The 17,467-nt window shown below is 40.0% G+C and overlaps 1 protein-coding gene across 1 annotated transcript in view; it reads left to right on the top strand.

Annotated features, from left to right (window-relative positions):
- Positions 1-13,909, top strand: part of LOC752605 — a 43,614-nt gene extending 29,705 nt beyond the window's left edge. The window contains exons 10-15 of the mRNA XM_031000012.1: positions 209-388; positions 11,206-11,394; positions 11,812-11,989; positions 12,216-12,382; positions 12,761-12,913; positions 13,560-13,909. Of these exons, the coding sequence (XP_030855872.1) occupies positions 209-388; positions 11,206-11,394; positions 11,812-11,989; positions 12,216-12,382; positions 12,761-12,913; positions 13,560-13,859 (1,167 nt within the window). The 3' untranslated portion in view covers positions 13,860-13,909. The remainder of the gene's footprint in view (positions 1-208; positions 389-11,205; positions 11,395-11,811; positions 11,990-12,215; positions 12,383-12,760; positions 12,914-13,559) is intronic.
- Positions 13,910-17,467: the final 3,558 nt, after the last annotated feature.

The following is a 17,467-nucleotide window of genomic DNA, read 5'->3' on the forward strand; positions in this document are numbered from 1 at the left end:
CTGTAATGTTTTTATACCTGAAAGAAAAATTTGAAAATGCATGATTTCTCGTGTGCATAATTGCCTTTATAACATTTGCCTGTTATGTGTTCGTTCTCTTAAAGTATTATCACTAAAATGCACAAGTACGAATATAATATGCCTTATTGCAATTAACATGTACTGTAAATCGAAAATGAAACCTAAGAATATATCGTCTCTTTGTCAGACACTGAATTGGACGCCGAAGCCTTTCCGTGGTGATGTTCAGCTGGGATGGCGGTATCGCTTTCAACTTGGCACCCCTCCTGGTCTAGTGGCACAGCTTCTTGCTTACTGCCGATCAAGAGTCAGGCAAACCTCATACCAGCATCAATGGCGGTCGGGACTGCTGCTTAAGATTGGACAGGTTATTATCATTTAAAAAAAAAATTACCATTATTATCATTATCATCATTATCATCGTCATCATCATCATTATTATCACTATTATCATCATCATCACCATCATCATCAACATCATCATCATCATCATCATCATCACCATCATCATCATCATCATCACCATCATCATCATCATCACCATTATTTTTACAACTACATAATCGTTATTATTATTGTTATTATTATCATCATCATCATCATCATCATTATTATCATTATTATCATCATCATCATCAACATCATCATCATCATCAGCATCACCATTATTTTTACAACTACATAATCGTTATTATTATTGTTATTATTATTATTATCGTCATCATCATCATTATTATCATTATTATCATCATCATCATCATCATCATTATCATCATCATCTTCATCAACATCATCATCATCATTACCCTTACCATTAACTCTAGAAAACATTAAAACAATTCGTCCCTATTTTCACGAAGTGACGGTAGTGAATGATAATCGCATACAATTTGCATGCAGATTTTCAGGAATTGTGCTTTTATCAAATGACAAGTAACAGAGTAAAAACTACATACATTATGTTGTGTTATCCTGGTCATTATGCTTGCAAACTCATACAACACACGTTCTGTGCTACAGGGGAAAATAGGGCAGCATTCGAGCAATAGTTTCCTTTATGATATTTGCCAGTCTATCTAACAGCAACGACGTTCGATTTGTTTCATCTTACAGTTATTCGAAATATTATAGTTTATTTTCTCTTATACGTAATTATATAATACGGATAACATAGAGGGATCATGCAAATCATTGTGATTTATTGAAGGGTTATTATTTTTATTATCATCATGATTACATCAAGTAGTTTTGCTGGATTATGCGATATACAATCAATGATAAAGCGAGTGCACAAACTACAAGGAATGAAGTTCGCCTATATGTAGAGCGTACCACAATACAGATAAACAGGGTTTTCAATTTTAGCAATCCTCTGTGCATTCAAAGGCTACGTAAAGCTACAGTCCCATATACGTCCCGGACCGTCCCGGACCATCCCGGACCCCATCCGGGGTGATCCGGGATTCGGTCCGTGTTGACACCGTGTTGGCACCGGGGTGGTCCTGGATGGTCCTGGATGGTCCTGGATGGTCCTGGATGGTCCTGGGCGGTCCGGGAGTCGACCCCGGATGTTTTTGACGGTCAAAAACTGCCGGGGTGGTCCGGGACGGTCCGGGACAATAGTTTGATCCGGGGTGATCCGTGTAGCCACCGTGCTGGGTCCGGGGTCATCCGTAGTGGCGCCGGGGCGGTCCGTGTTGATCCGTGGCAGTCCGGGAGTGAGTTATTGACCGCCCAGGACCATCCAGGACCATCCAGGACCATCCAGGACCATCCAGGACCACCCCGGTGCCAACACGGTGTCAACACGGACCGAATCCCGGATCACCCCGGATGGGGTCCGGGATGGTCCGGGACGGTCCGGGACGTATATGGGACTGTAGCTTTTAAAGCATCTCACTTTTTTGAACAAAACATCCCGGACCATCCCGGATCACCCCAGACCATGGTCCGGGATGGTCCGGAGTGGTCCGTGCTCGTCCGTGCTGGTCCGGCTTTATATGGGACTAGCCCCAGTCCCATATAAAGCCGGACCAGCACGGACGAGCACGGACCACTCCGGACCATCCCGGACCATGGTCTGGGGTGATCCGGGATGGTCCGGGATGTTTTGTTCAAAAAAGTGTGATGCTTTAAAAGCTACAGTCCCATATACGTCCCGGACCGTCCCGGACCATCCCGGACCCCATCCGGGGTGATCCGGGATTCGGTCCGTGTTGACACCGTGTTGGCACCGGGGTGGTCCTGGATGGTCCTGGATGGTCCTGGATGGTCCTGGGCGGTCAATAACTCACTCCCGGACTGCCACGGATCAACACGGACCGCCCCGGCGCCACTACGGATGACCCCGGACCCAGCACGGTGGCTACACGGATCACCCCGGATCAAACTATTGTCCCGGACCGTCCCGGACCACCCCGGCAGTTTTTGACCGTCAAAAACATCCGGGGTCGACTCCCGGACCGCCCAGGACCATCCAGGACCATCCAGGACCATCCAGGACCATCCAGGACCACCCCGGTGCCAACACGGTGTCAACACGGACCGAATCCCGGATCACCCCGGATGGGGTCCGGGATGGTCCGGGACGGTCCGGGACGTATATGGGACTGTAGCTTTAGACATCATATATCGATGAATAGATTTAGTGAATTTTTTTTTTTACATGAGCCAACATGTTTACAAATTTAGTATAACGTACTTCTCTTGATTATAGACAAACATTGATGATATATCTCATTTCCCTATGTCAACAGTATAGTTGTTGAATAACTGAAAAAAATTACTTGGTAGCAGATTCACAGAGATGTAATTTCTTTTAGTCATCATGAACCATTTTCAAAATATAATATAACATGTTCACCGAGATCAGTCCTCCGTATGATAATAGAACAGATATAATATTGTTAGCATGAATTTAAACGAAATGATTGAAAAATATGATGGCATTCATAACTGTCGTGTATTTAAATCATGTGCAAATCACTTTTATATTATTAATTAAACATTACCATTATATATTTACAGTGCGTTCCAGAAAAAACGAAACCGAGCATTATCTATGTTTTATAATGACTTAATCACAATAATAATTAATACATGCCACATATTTGTAAAGCTTATATCCTCCTCTTTTATTTGATGCAACTCATACGATGTATATTTCACGCATGAGTGAGTTAAAACAATTTGAAGAGAGGAAACCAAAAAGTCATTTGGCGGGCGGTATCTGAATTTCAAAGAGAAAATTACATTTCTAGAAAGTTCAATTTCTGCCCTTTCATATGACACCTCAATCAGGCAAAATGAGCCAGGAATAACAACATCTGTTTGTTTAAAGTAATGCTTGTATTTACATAATTTTATTAAGCGAGTTCGTTTTCACTGGCTGCCTGCCATAGCAACAAACAGAGTTGACAAAAGACTTAACTCCGTTTCGTTGACGATCAGCCATGCATCAAGTATATTTCGTCTTCTTTGTGCATGGCTGAATCGGAGTTTCCTTGAAATTACAATACGATGTAGACAAATTATAAATATTCCCTGTGTGGGTATGACGACTATATCATATTCTTAGAATATTAATAGTTAATCAATAACCCATATAGAGTGAAAGAGATTGGGAATGTTTTTGCTAACCTCTAAATTTCGACTCAATTTTATAGTGCAACATTCACAGACAACTATTTACACTTTCACTTTTATCTTTACTTTCGCGTTGTCCTGATACTCAGTATACAATGATTAAATGCAAACAAGGGAGGAAAGTTATGTACATGACTGACTTAATGGATTTAACTGGTATTGAAGATCATTATTACATGTGTATTATTACAGAGTGATTGCACCATTACTACACGATTCGCTATATGATTGTTACATGATTACATATTCATCATTATAATACAATGGTGTTCATACAGCATATTGTACCGCAATAACAACTTATAAATTGATTAAAAAAATCTACAAAATGCGTCACCGCAGATGCCCTAAAAACAATCTTCTTTCACCAAAACACGATCAATTAAAAGAACATAAATACACAACAAAAGAGTGATAATTGCAGTTCTCTAACCGATGCATAAAAAACTCAAATTTTTGACAAATACTGAAGAAAAAAACCTTACAGACCTAATAAGATAGGTGTCATCATGCGATTCTGCGATTTCATGTCTCTAAGTTCTGACATGCTGGAAGAATTTGACATTCAACATTATGTATTGATTGATTCAATGCAACGGCCAAACGGTCAGATTAATGCATCGTTTTTATAGTATAGCTCTGCAAATACTGGGATAAGCAGAATCACGATTTTTGGACAAAGGTATTAAAAAAATATATGGGGTTCATCACTCCAAACACACTCAGGCGCGGATCCAGGATTTCTTAGGGGGAGGCCCAAATTTGAAATAAATAGTGTGCTGCGAGGGGGGAGGGTGGCATAGTGAGCGCCTTTTATTTTTACTCAACACCCCCCCCCTCCTTTGAGCAAAAAAAAGGTAAATTCATGGTCACGACTTTTAAAAAAAACTTTTTCTCCAGGGGAAGGGGCTGTCTTTTTTTGGGGGGGGGGCAGGGGGGGGGGGGGGGGGGCAGGGGGCCCGCTCGGCCCCATGGATCCGCGCCTGAACACACTACACACTCTAACTGAATTTTAAACCACTAGATTCTTCTGGCTGTCATCACGGTGCCATATACCGTCGCTCAAGACCCATCCGTGTGGAGTTGAAAGTGACGGTACGGTTTTGCAGTATGTAGACCGAAGCCACGGACATTAACTCATTTTCATTTTGGAAAAGGAAATCATCCGCTATATTCGAAGGAAATGCGTATTGAAAACTGTATTTTAAAGCTGTTACTCGGGAGGGATGACATTGTTGCATCGCAGATTTATCTTCAACATCTTGGTCAGTTTTTGCCAGAAGTACTCTTGAAACCCCTCCTCCGCCTCCCAGCTGAGGTACGGCTTACGATCACTCAGGTATAGCCTCACCAAGAATGGAAGCTCATCGTCTGGAATGTCCTCCAGGAAGATCACCACCATGTTCTCTATTTGTGTGTCATTGACCTGATCCGCAGCGGTTCGAAACTTGATGATGAACCAGTTATCCTGGATAGCAGCCCTACTGACCAACACGATGGTCTTGTAGCTCTTCTCAACGACGTAATGAACTGCATCATAGTAATGCATACCTAACGGAAGGTCATCATCACCGTAGAGATTCCTCTCGTATTCCGGAAGCAGTTCTTCTAAGACTGGACGGAAGCGATCTCTGACCCACTCTTCGTCCTCCTCTGCAAACATCACGTTCAAATGAAACTCATAATCGTCAAATTCTCGAGCGTCTCGGATCTCCCGATAACCTATGACAGCCAATTTCAGGAGGAATAGCTTGTATTTCAAGAACCAGCGATAACGATAGGCAACAATCCATACCACGACAAACCAAGCGATTACAAACGGAATTGAGCAGTACAGAGCCATATTTGTACCACATAATTCTGCTGGATCGAATAACATTAGTGGCTTTTCTCGCAGTGCCTCTATTGAGACAGGTGAGCACCTCGTGTCCTTTTCATTCAGGAGCGTGATGGACCCTCTAAGCCATATAGGGAGCCATTTTAATTCACAAGTACAACCTAATTCGTTGGCCGAAATGTTAATAAATTTTAGCGTGTTGAGTATCGGTTCAAATGTACTACGGTTGAACGTAGTCAGTCTGTTATCAGCAAGAGTCAGATATTGAAGTTTTGTAAAACTCACAAAAAGATTGCTATCGAGATAATGAAATTTGTTGCCATCGAGATGAATGGTCCATAATTGCCCCACACTCTGGAATACGTCGAATGGAAGAATTTGTAAGGCATTATTTTGTAAGTACAAGGTCTTTAGACTTTGGAGACCTTCGAATGCTTTTGCTTCAATCTCTACGAGTTGACATTCGCCCAAATTTAGTTCTTCGAGAAACAAGAGATCTAAGAATAAACCTGACTGTAATCGCACGATTGGATTTCCATTTAAATCAATGTTTGTAAGATTTCGCATTCCTTCAAACAGAGAGATGTTATTTTGTGAGTACGGAGTCCATAATGAGCTGATGCTAGCATTTCCCATAAATACATGTTTAAGGGACTTGGTTTGAAAAAGAATGTGTTGGATATCCTCCGGGAAGTGAAGATGCGTACAATTGCTATAGATGAAAGTTTCCAGTTGAGGAAAATACACCAATACTTGTCCCAAAGAACATCCCGATAAATCCAAGTTCCGAAGGCTAATTAAATCTGTAAAAGCTGTTATGGTAATAGTTGATAAATGTACATTTCCCCTCAAGTCCAAAGTTGTCAAATTTGTTAATCCTTTTAATGAGCTTTCGTAAATAATACCCAATTTATTATTTTGAAAGTCCATTTCGTGCACGTTTAAATTCCATGTACTGCCAACTGCATTAATGTGGCTAATTTTATTTGAACTCAGTTTCAGAACCCGTAAGCCATTCATTCGGGAAAAATATTTCGGCTTTATATCTTCAATAGAACAATTAACTAGAACAAGAGTAGCAACTAACGGTAAATTTAAGAATCCCATTTTGGTGATGTTGGACAGGTTGTTATCTGAAAGGTCCAGAACCTTCAGCGGTTTGCTTTGTAATAGCGAAAAGTAGTGCGGATCGACCCTTCCTAAATAAGTGGCTCTTAAGTAAAGCTCCATGATTTCAGAATGTGCTATACCTTGGAAGAACGGTCTCCACAAATCTGGTGACATATTGATTCGACCGAAGTAGAGAGATGAGGAGCGTATGGATGATATAGAGTGCTGGTCAATCATCGTGAGGTCATGAAAGCTGAGGTCAAGACTACGTAATTTGCAGTCAATTCTGAATGTATCGGGTGTTATTGCTTTAAGTTTACTCACCCGTAGATCTATTGTCAGTTTAGGAACTTCTGAACTACAAGAAGTTATGTTAATATGACGAATAGCAGTGATATATAGATCAAGCATTTGTAGATTAGGGAGCCACCTTAACATGGTGCCAGGAATGGCTGCTAATGAATCCCCTACAAAACTTAAAAATGATAATTTTGTACAATTTCTGAACATATCAGATGTGATGGTTGTTATCAGAAAATTACTACCCAGGTCCAAATGCACTAGTTCTGACAAAGAATGAAAGCTTCCAATAGAGATTTTTCTTATATGATTTTTATATAGTGACAAGTCCGTAAGACGTTTGTATGGACTAAATGACGCATTTGAAAGAGTCTCGATATAATTGTAGGAAAGATCAAGTTCTTCTACACGTGGAAACAAGTCTTGTGGAACATTTGTGAGTCCCATTTTGCTGCAGGAGATTTGTCTCTGAAACTGACCAGACCGACAATTAGTAGCCGTTAAACGTGGGTGATTTTGACGGTTACTTGGTGTTCCAACGTGTTGGAATGATTCTTTTGTAGCTGTCAAGACGGTCAGATATAAAACAACCAAAAGCTGGATCAATCTTGTGTTAGCCATGTTGGTCAAGAGAGCTGAAAATGTCAGGGAAAGTGAAACGAACCCTATAATTTTTAATCCCAAATTTGATATTTTCAAATTCAAGTGACATGATTGCGCTTGAAGATAGAAATACAAGGCGAGTTGTGAAACAATAAAACTGAACACAAAAAAATGTCTAGTGTGCTACTTTAATATCGCTACTTGGGGAAATTGGACGGCTATATATACATTAACTTCCTATTAGTCCACATTTTTCATTTAAACCTGGAACTTGTTATTGCCTTCCATGCACTATAATGCACAATGATAAATAAATATAGTAGTAAAACACATGGGTTTAGCAGCGACAAAATAGAATGAATAGAAATAGAAGGAATTCGTCATGTAAGTGCTTTGTTTAAAAAGGGAAATCGTTTTTTGAAGGAAAGCACCCAGTTTATCACGGAAAGCGAAGATGCTCTGAAAAGCAATATAACAAATGTCATTTGGAATGTATTATCAAATATTTTCCCCGGTTTGGTTACCCCCCCCCCCCCCGCCACATTCAAGGACGTCAATTAAGTTCCTTAGATTATCGATTTTTCGAAACAATTGATTATTAACAAGTTAACTTGATTCAGATTCAGAAATACAATAATAAATTCATTATCGCCTTCAATTGGGTTACTTCGTTCCATTGGGGCTTCCCGTCTTCAGGTTATACGAATTTCCGTAGATAATCAAGCCCTAATTTCAGAAGGATTGGGTGTCACGTGTGTTAAATACATCCCTCTTATAGCCAAAGTCTTGGGTGCAGCTTAACTGACACTTAAACAAAAATTAAGCAAATCTACGAAAACTCGCGTATCGACCCTATAATTTTTATAACAGATAGATAATCATGTTCTGTGTGATTTTGAATAAAAATGAACTTAAACTTGGACTTAAATAATCACAAGAGTTCAGGCCAGCGATCGACACTTGGTCATTTTCTGATTGTATGGGCGTGTTTCCACAAATATGCATGTAAAATATAAGCTTTACTTTAAGTACCGTCTATGAAAAATAGCCGATTGACTTTTTGTGAATATAGGGGCATGTTTTCACGTAAGATAGTGTAACCCGACTACCCGACCCGACCCGACCCGACCCGACTCAAAGAACCGATAGAACGAAGTAAGCCACTTCAATGTAAAAAATATTCAAATTATTACTAAATTGAAATTTACCTTTTTGAGCCTGAAGAAAATAACAACAGTGGATTCAGGATTCTCCGGTTGGGTTAGGAAGTACAAGCAAAAGGAAAAGGGTTTCAGGGACCAACTGATTTACTCAAAAAGTCTCAGACAAACCAAAAGGTAATTCGATAATGACAACAATAAATATTTAAATCAAAATTTACCTAACTTAATTTGTTAAGTTAGCAGTAACGGTTTCAAATATTCATAGAGCGCCAAACAATTGTAAATGCATTTGATTGCTGATTGATGTCTTTGACCAGGACGAAGTAAAGAGAGCAGTATATAAAGTGAGGAAAGAAACGAATCACTTACTTTTCGCTATCTATACGAAGAAACGAAGACAGATCAGAAAAGTGTCAGTGGTTCTCATGCAGTGTCGAAACAGATCTATCGCGTGAAACTTACTTGAATGACGAATAATCTTTGAGATTTTACATCAGCGGATGTAGTTGAAAGTGAAACTACTATCTATTATTTAGAATAAATTATTAATATAGGGAGGAGCTATCGAGGGACCTCAGGAGGAGGGTTTCAAGCTAGGGCGTACTATTTTCACGGTTATAGCTTTTGTTTGTTTTATGTTGCTCGTACATTTAATATTTTGTGAAATTTCCGATCACATAGTTAATCAATTTTATGCGCACTTTCATGACTAATTTAGACAATAGAACAGTTGAAACATCTTTCACTGTTGACATTTGTAATTGTTTATAAATGAAAGTAAAAGACACATTATGTATAATTTTTCATCAAAGATACACCGTAATAGTATTCTGTTCAGCTTCACTTTGTTTCAACACGGCAGGAATGCTGGGATGAACATAATCCTTGTTAATTTCTTTCTTTCACGTTAATTACGAAAATCAAGTAAATCATCATCCCGGTGATAATCACGGAATGACACATTTGTAGTGGTTTAAAGTCGATTACTATCTTTCTTTGATTATACTTTAGCTGCTGTTTAAGTTTTAGGTGTAAACAAATATCGCTAAAGACCATAGCATCTATCAAAGGTGATTCAGTTTCATTCGATATTTTAATACAATTAAAAGATGATAAATATATGACTGGATTAAGAAAAATATCAGTAATCAATATCGTTTAATCACTTTAATGGTCTCCTACTGACAGAGAGAACCACTCGAAAATTGAAAGGTTTCTGTTCAAAAGAAATTTAGAAGAGCACTAGTTCAAATGTTAATAAATGTGTGAAATCTGCACGTGACAAACCACCTGAGAATAAACGATGAATTAATCATGAATAATTTATTTCGGTTTTATTCCGACAGGACGGTCTCCTTTTAAGTCGATTTATGGTTTTGCCGTCCCAAAAGAATAAGGGAGTTTACAGATACAATCTGCGCATGGGCAGATAAAGGTCATTTGTACCAAAAATGTAAAACCCACCAGAGATGAATACTGGATATGCGCTCATGAAAGTTATGTAACATTATTCATTTATGCACCAACGGTACATTCTAAGATACGCAGGTGGAAGTATTCTTTTCAAGAGGGCAAACAAAAGGTATTCATGAAGCACATCTAGGACTTGGGCACTTATTATTCTAAGATGCTCAAAGTGGAACTTCTCCATGTGTAAAAGATCTGTGGATATTTGGGGTCATTTGTACCATGTGCTATCTGTAAACTCCCTTATACTGTAATCTTAATATCATTCTTTTGCACATTATGGCCGAAAATTACAATCATCAGAATTTGTAAACATAATAATGAAATTAAGTAATGGATGAATGGGATGGAGACGCTTTTGTAAATCATAAATGACACACTTTGGCTATACTCGAATAATGAATAAATAAACCAAAAAACATTATTAACCGAATTAAACATTTTAAATACCATACATTTTGAAAAACAATGACAGAAATATGTAATTATATGCCAAATAAAAGTGATATAGATTGTGGCAATTTTTTTTAAATTCCAAACTTCAATTAATTTCTTCATATTTTCTGAATACAATCTTGTCGATTCACAAATTTGTTCCTCAAAACCAGCTTCATTTCTCTTTACTTTCTCCTTCCCTTCCATAGTTTTTCATATCTTGACTGACTTTGGAAGACTAATAATTCCTTTAATTTTAGCGTGTCTTGGTTGTTTCTAGTCTGATACAATATCAATATATTATAGCCAACAAACATGCAATATGACTTTTTAAAAATATGGACAGCCCTGCTTAACTTTACCATTATAATCCTGCTGTTCTACTGAGGATTCCAAACAATTTCGTAATTACTAGAAGCCAAGATTAACTTTAAGTGCATTTTATTATTACTTTCGTTGTACATTAATTATTATGTGCTATACAAGCAACAATCATTATTGCTATTATTTAATATTAATATACTCACTTGGCAGACACAATTTGACCCATCTTCTGTGTTTTCTTGATCAATATAAACATTTTATTTGTCGATCCGGACATCTTCTTCTTGATTGTTCTTCAAGGCCCTAGTGAACATTAACGAGCCTGAGATGACAGAGTTCTGTCCATGTCTGGATGTCGTCGGGCGTGTCACATCTGATCTTGATGAAGAAGGAGATCAGAGAGCTACTGAGATCATCTGGGGAGCTATCGCTAGGGTTCTCCTCATCACTGAACAGTTCCTTCAGGAGTGGCCAGGATTTTACAAAATGGTGAGAAATTGTCTTGGAAAATTTCCAATACCCCTTCTTGACTAAAATTACGATATAGAATTCATACCACGTTTTTGTCTTCATTATGTACATCATCGAAAAGGTTTATGTCCCTGCTGGAAAGAACACACTCATTCACACTGTGAACACAGTGTGAAACACAGTGTGATTCACACTGTGAATGAGTGTGAATGAGTGTGTTCTTTTCTTTTCCGGTTATCCACACTGTGAACCACAGTGTGAAACGAATCGACCACAATGTGAAAACGCCCCCAATTTAACATTGTGGAGCACACTGTGAATGAGTGTGAATGAGTGTGTTCTTTCCAGCAGGGGTATTCTTAAATTACCTACTCATCCAATCGTTCGATCATTTTCGTATTGTATTTTCCTTTTGTATTCTAATCAATTCCACAGATCACAATAACGCCGTTCAGCATGTTCTATACGTGTAGTAGTTCTGAGATCGAAGTGGCTCCCGAGGTTCCTCTACAGCTGTGCCTACATACCTTGTTCTCTGGAAACACTTCTATCAACCTCTCACAGAACGGAGCCAGCTACGAGATCGATCTAGGACTCATGTTCCCAACACTGGGTAACAACATTTTTATTTCTCGCCGGTGTAAAAATATTGAAATACAGGAATAAGCAAGTACGAAACTGTACAACCATGCTATGTCAGACAATGATAAAACATGTTGTCATTCGATAACGAATGAGCCAACGAAACAAAGATCTGGTGACATAATTAAACGAAGAAAATCAATACGTTTATTTAAGTCAAACGCCAAGCCTAAATGAAGTCTTATTTGATTTTCCAGGGGAACCATCTCAGTCTGTCCATGAATGGCTAGAGGCCCTAGCTCTTTCTGCTACTGATGGCAATGACACTTGTCCAAGTCCCATCTCAGAGACGCCCTCTACGCTACCCGATCCGAGTCGACTCTCCGACGAAGTCGCAGGAAGTTCTGACTCAACGCCACATAAAGTAAGCATACTCTTACAATGATTAAGACATACCTTTCAATAGAATTTAAAGAAGTTAATCTAATGTAACGTTACCTATAAACAATAAACTATAAATACGAATATGCATTTGAAGAAAAAAAATATGCCTCTGATATAGAAAGTTATTAAAAAAATTGACCTCTGGCGTAGAGAGCAAATGATTGCCCAATGATCCATCTAACAGTGTCTAAAGCAGACATCTTCACAAGACTGGTGGTCTATTTGAAGTCAATCTGTTTTTCATCCTGTTGCATGAAAGTTTAGTGATCATTATTAATCGATGCTTTTCAATTTCATGTGGATAATGTTGTAAGATATTGCATTTTCATGTTCATGGTTTTATGATACTTCCTGTCAGGATGCTGGTGATGGTGCGGCCAGGGATTCATCATCACCGATGGCCAAGGATAAGAAGGTGGCTAAGAAGAAAGCAGTTGAGATCAAGTGGGACCTGGTCGAAGAAAAGACAACCAAGATCAGTGAGGAGAATGAGATCAAGGAAGCGAGGAGGGTAGGTGAAACTAAGCTCGGTATCCCTTGGCTTGTATTCGGACACCTACCCCCTGGACACACCCGGATAACCACCCCCAGTAAACTACCGCCTATGATAATTACCCCCGGACAACTACTACCGGATAACTACCCCTTAGGACTAGTACCCGCGGACAACTTCCCACTAGGATAGTTGTCCCGGGGGTTAGTAGTCCTAGAGGATGTTGTCGTAGGGGGTAGTTGTCCGGGGGTAGTTTTCCTAGGGGGTAGTTATCTGGGGGGTAGGTGTCCTAGAACCCCCTTGGCTGTATAAAATCTTAGATAGAACTATGGCTCAAGATACGTGGCCACTTGTTTGATAGGACCTGTGACTATACAGCATTTGTGGATCTTTACTCACCCCCGATGTTGCTAGGTCGAGGTGTTAACACAAAGAACTTCACCTGTATTGTTATTGTTATGTTGGTATTTTGTGAAACCACATTTATCAGTAGGTAAAGAACAGTAATGCGACATTGTTTAAAATGACTTATTCAATTTTGATTTTGTAATCATAATGCCGGAAGGAAACCATTTCATGGGAATGATGCGATATTAAAAACAGTTGAAAAGAGACTTTCATGCATTTATAATAAAAATGTACGTCACGGTTTATGTTTTCTCAGGTTGCCAAGGCGTTTGTAGCGGTCCTCCTGGCCGAATCGATGGCGAAGTACATCTATGAACACGAAGACAGTTCTAATGGCCATGCTTCTGGTGCTGGTTCGACCACTAATCGAAATGCACGTCATGCTGCTGCTAAAGCCTCGGCCGAAGCAGCCCGAGCTGCTCAGAGTGGCGACGCCGAAGCGGCTGCAAAAGCCGTGGTCGCGGCGGTGAAGGCCGTGGAAGATGTGACGAACCCGAGGAAAAATCACACAAGGATTCGAAGCCCTGTCAAGAGTAAAATGTGCATCGTTGTGTAATGCAAGCGTACCACTGAGAAATAGACTCTGTCAGTTATAGCCCACACTTGAGTTTGATTGTGCATTGCAGGCGCGGATCCAGGGGGGGGGCCGAGCGGGCCTTGGCCCCCCCCCCCCGCAAAAAAAAAAAAAAAAAAAAAAAAAAAAAGAGAGAAGAAAGGAAAAGAAGGGAAAGAGGAGAGAAAGGGAAAGAAAGAAGAGGAAGAAGAAAAGAAAAGGGGGAAAAAGGAGATCGGGGGGGGGGGGCGAAAGGGCCTTGCCTCCCAGGCTGTTGACCCCCCCCCCCCCCTCCCCCCAATCAAAAAAATAAGAGAGAAGGAAGGAAAGGGAAAGAAAAAAGGAAAAGAGGAGATACTGGCGTACCGATGGGGGGGGGGGGGGGGGGGGGGGGGGGGGGGAAATCAAATTCAAACGTGGTTTATTTCTAATTCCACAACAGTGGATTACAAATAATGCTGATATGACATAATTTCCGAGATTTTTCCTCACTTTTTAGTAAATTATACGTTTGTATGTGTTTGTTGGAAAATGACAAATTCCTAAATTTACAGCCAGGCAAGAAATATGATTCTTGAGATTCCTACATGTCAGTGCCCGAGGTACGGCGGGGATCGGGAGCACCGAGCTCCCCCCCCCCCACCCCTACTTTTTTGAAAAAGTATATTAAAGAGAAATAATATAGAATGAGAGCAAGAATGAAAGAATAGTTAACTGCCAGTGTTAAAAAATAATGAGGCATCAAAATATGCCCATCTGACCGTGATTAATGCCTATTAAACCCCTAAGCCTCCGGGGGCTCTGCCCTCTGGATTCCACCTAGGGCCCTACGGCGGGCCCTTAGATGATCATCTGACGGTAATTTAATGCCTCAAACCCCTGATTTTTGGCGGCTCCGCCCCCTGGACCCCACGCCAAATAGTGACCTGCCAGTGTCACAAAATAATAAGGTATACAAAAAAAATGCTCAGCTGACCTTAATTAAACGCCTAAAACCCCTGAGCTTCCAGTGCCGGCTCCGCCGCCTCGACCCCACCAGGGGCCCTAAGACGGGCCCCTGAATGCTTATCTGACCGCTTGCGGGGTTAGACAAGGTATCAAAATGTGTTTATCTGACCGCAGACGCGTAGCCAGGGGGGGGGGGGGGGGGGGCGGTCCCCCCAAATCGGAAGAGGACGTAGGAAGAAAAAGGAGCAGACAAAGAACATCTTTGAAATTCAGACAAGGATTAACAGTATAGAGAACGGTACAACGCATCGGCTTCTTTCTCTAATAATTTAATGAAACGTCACAGCGTCGCGCAGGAGGGGAGGGGGGGGGACTGAATTCAGACAAGGATTAAAAATCGAGAACGGTACAACGAATCATCTTCTTTCTCTCATAATCTTATGAAACGCCAAAGCTTCCGCGCTTCGCGCGGGAGGGGGGGAACCTGAATTCAGACGAGGATTCAGAGGCGAGCACGGTAATACGAATCTTAAATGGCTTAATGAAACGTAAAAGCTTCCGCGCTTTGCGCGGGATGGAGGGGGAACTAAATTCCGATGAGAATTATTTTCGAGAACGGTACAACGAATCGTCTTCTTTCTCTAATGATTTAAGGAAATTTAAAACTTCCGCGCTTCGCGCGGGAAGGGGGGGGGGGGAACCTAAATTTAGACGAGGATTAAGAGGCGAGAACAGTAATACGAATCTTTAATGGCTTAATGAAACGTAAAAGCTTCCGCGCTTCGCGCAAGAGGGGGAGGGGGGAGACTGAATTTAGACAAGGATTAAGAGTCGAGAACGGTACAACGAATCGTCTTCTTTCTCTAATGATTTAATGAATCGTAAAAGCTTCCACGCTTCACGAGGAAGGGGGAAAACTGAATTCAGACGAGGATTAAGAGTCGAGAACGGTACAACGAATCGTCTTCTTTCTCTAATGATTTAATGAATCGTAAAAGCTTCCACGCTTCACGAGGAAGGGGGAAAACTGAATTCAGACGAGGATTAAGAGTCGAGAACTCGACAACGAATCGTCTTCTTTCTCTAATAGTTTAATAAATCGTAATTTTTTTCCGCGCTCCGCGCGGGAGGGGAAAAATTAAATTCAGACGAGAATTATTTTCGAGAATGGTACAACGAATCGTCTTCTTTCTCTAATAATTTAATAAAACGTCAAAGCTTCCGCGTTTCGCGGAGGAGGGAGGGGGGGGGGGAATCGCCCCTCCCTGCACCGACCCCCCCCCCCGCATTACGTCACTGTTGGTCACTATTACGTACCAATATTTGGCTCGCATAATTTCAAATTTGGGCCCCCCCCCCTAAGAAATCCTGGATCCGCGCCTGGTGCATTGTATATGATGCTGCTCGGAGAATCCAACTGTAATTAAGCGCTAGATAAATCCAGATTGTATTTATCATTATCAAAAAGGTTACACTCTGTTGTTAAACTATTCTGTAGTGAAAATTTAGGTAAAGTTTTCATGTTTATAAAAACCATTGAAAATTTCCAAAGAAAATAATATCCCTGAAAAAGGCTTTTGAGCTCCGCAAATTAAGAGCTTTATTCTTGAAGTTTCGATCAGTATTTTCTGCTCGTCTTCAGAAGAATTTGTCAACAAAAATATTATGCCATACTTCCACATGATTATAAATCATGATATAGTAGATTGTTTTATCATTTTCTTTTCATTCTCAATCAATGTGGCGTTAAGTTTTAATTATATATAATTATGACATGTACATACAGGGAAAATGGTTTTATATTCTGTACATTTTGCAATTCTAGAGATACCTGTATGATATAAGGTCGGAAGTACAGCGGTAATGTGCATAAAGTGTATCACCCAGTTAGTCACTTTGTATAACCGAGACAGTTCGAGTTGCCTTCAATAGAGCTATCACTTCTTTATTCTGAAGGATCTCTGACGTAGTCATAGCAACAACACATTTTGCTGTTGTTAATTATAGCGTCTTTTATATTGATATTGTAAGAACGGAATTCAATGAGTTCAGACTGCGATAACTATTCGATTTAAGAGGGGATAAATGAAGTCCCATAAAATCTTCACTCTATAACCTGTACCCAAATATTCCAATGCCTATGTTCTCTCCCATGTGAAAAATTAGTGTATCAAGAAACTGATTTAATTCAATATTTTTTGGTTTCCGTGTAGTTGAAATGCTGTTTTGGGACCGAATTGCCGATAACGCTCAGCGTTATGTGATACGACACAATGTATATAATGTTGATGAGTCTGATTGGTTTTGAAACTAAAAACGCTGACACCATGTTAATGATTTCAGCGTAAAATTGTATTATGGCCCAGAAATGTTGACTTTGAATCTGAATTCAAATTACATACATGTTTCTTCCAACTGAGCGTTGAATGTGTTTGTAATTTCTTAAGTTTTGTTAACTTGTCAACTTGACAAAATAGCACAGACACGTTTGCAATCAATCAATCAATAAGGTAGATGGTTATAAACTATAGCCATGCCACTAGATTACAGAAATTGTAAAGTTTAGAGAAACTGACATCGCAAAGGTGGATGCCATTTGTTTTTTAACACAATAAAATGAAATGTTTTAAAAAGGAGGTAATTAAGACATAATACGCATGTTC

Source organism: Strongylocentrotus purpuratus, unplaced genomic scaffold, assembly GCF_000002235.5.
Source record: "Strongylocentrotus purpuratus isolate Spur 01 unplaced genomic scaffold, Spur_5.0 spur5_scaffold_6, whole genome shotgun sequence".
Lineage (NCBI taxonomy): Eukaryota > Metazoa > Echinodermata > Echinoidea > Camarodonta > Strongylocentrotidae > Strongylocentrotus > Strongylocentrotus purpuratus.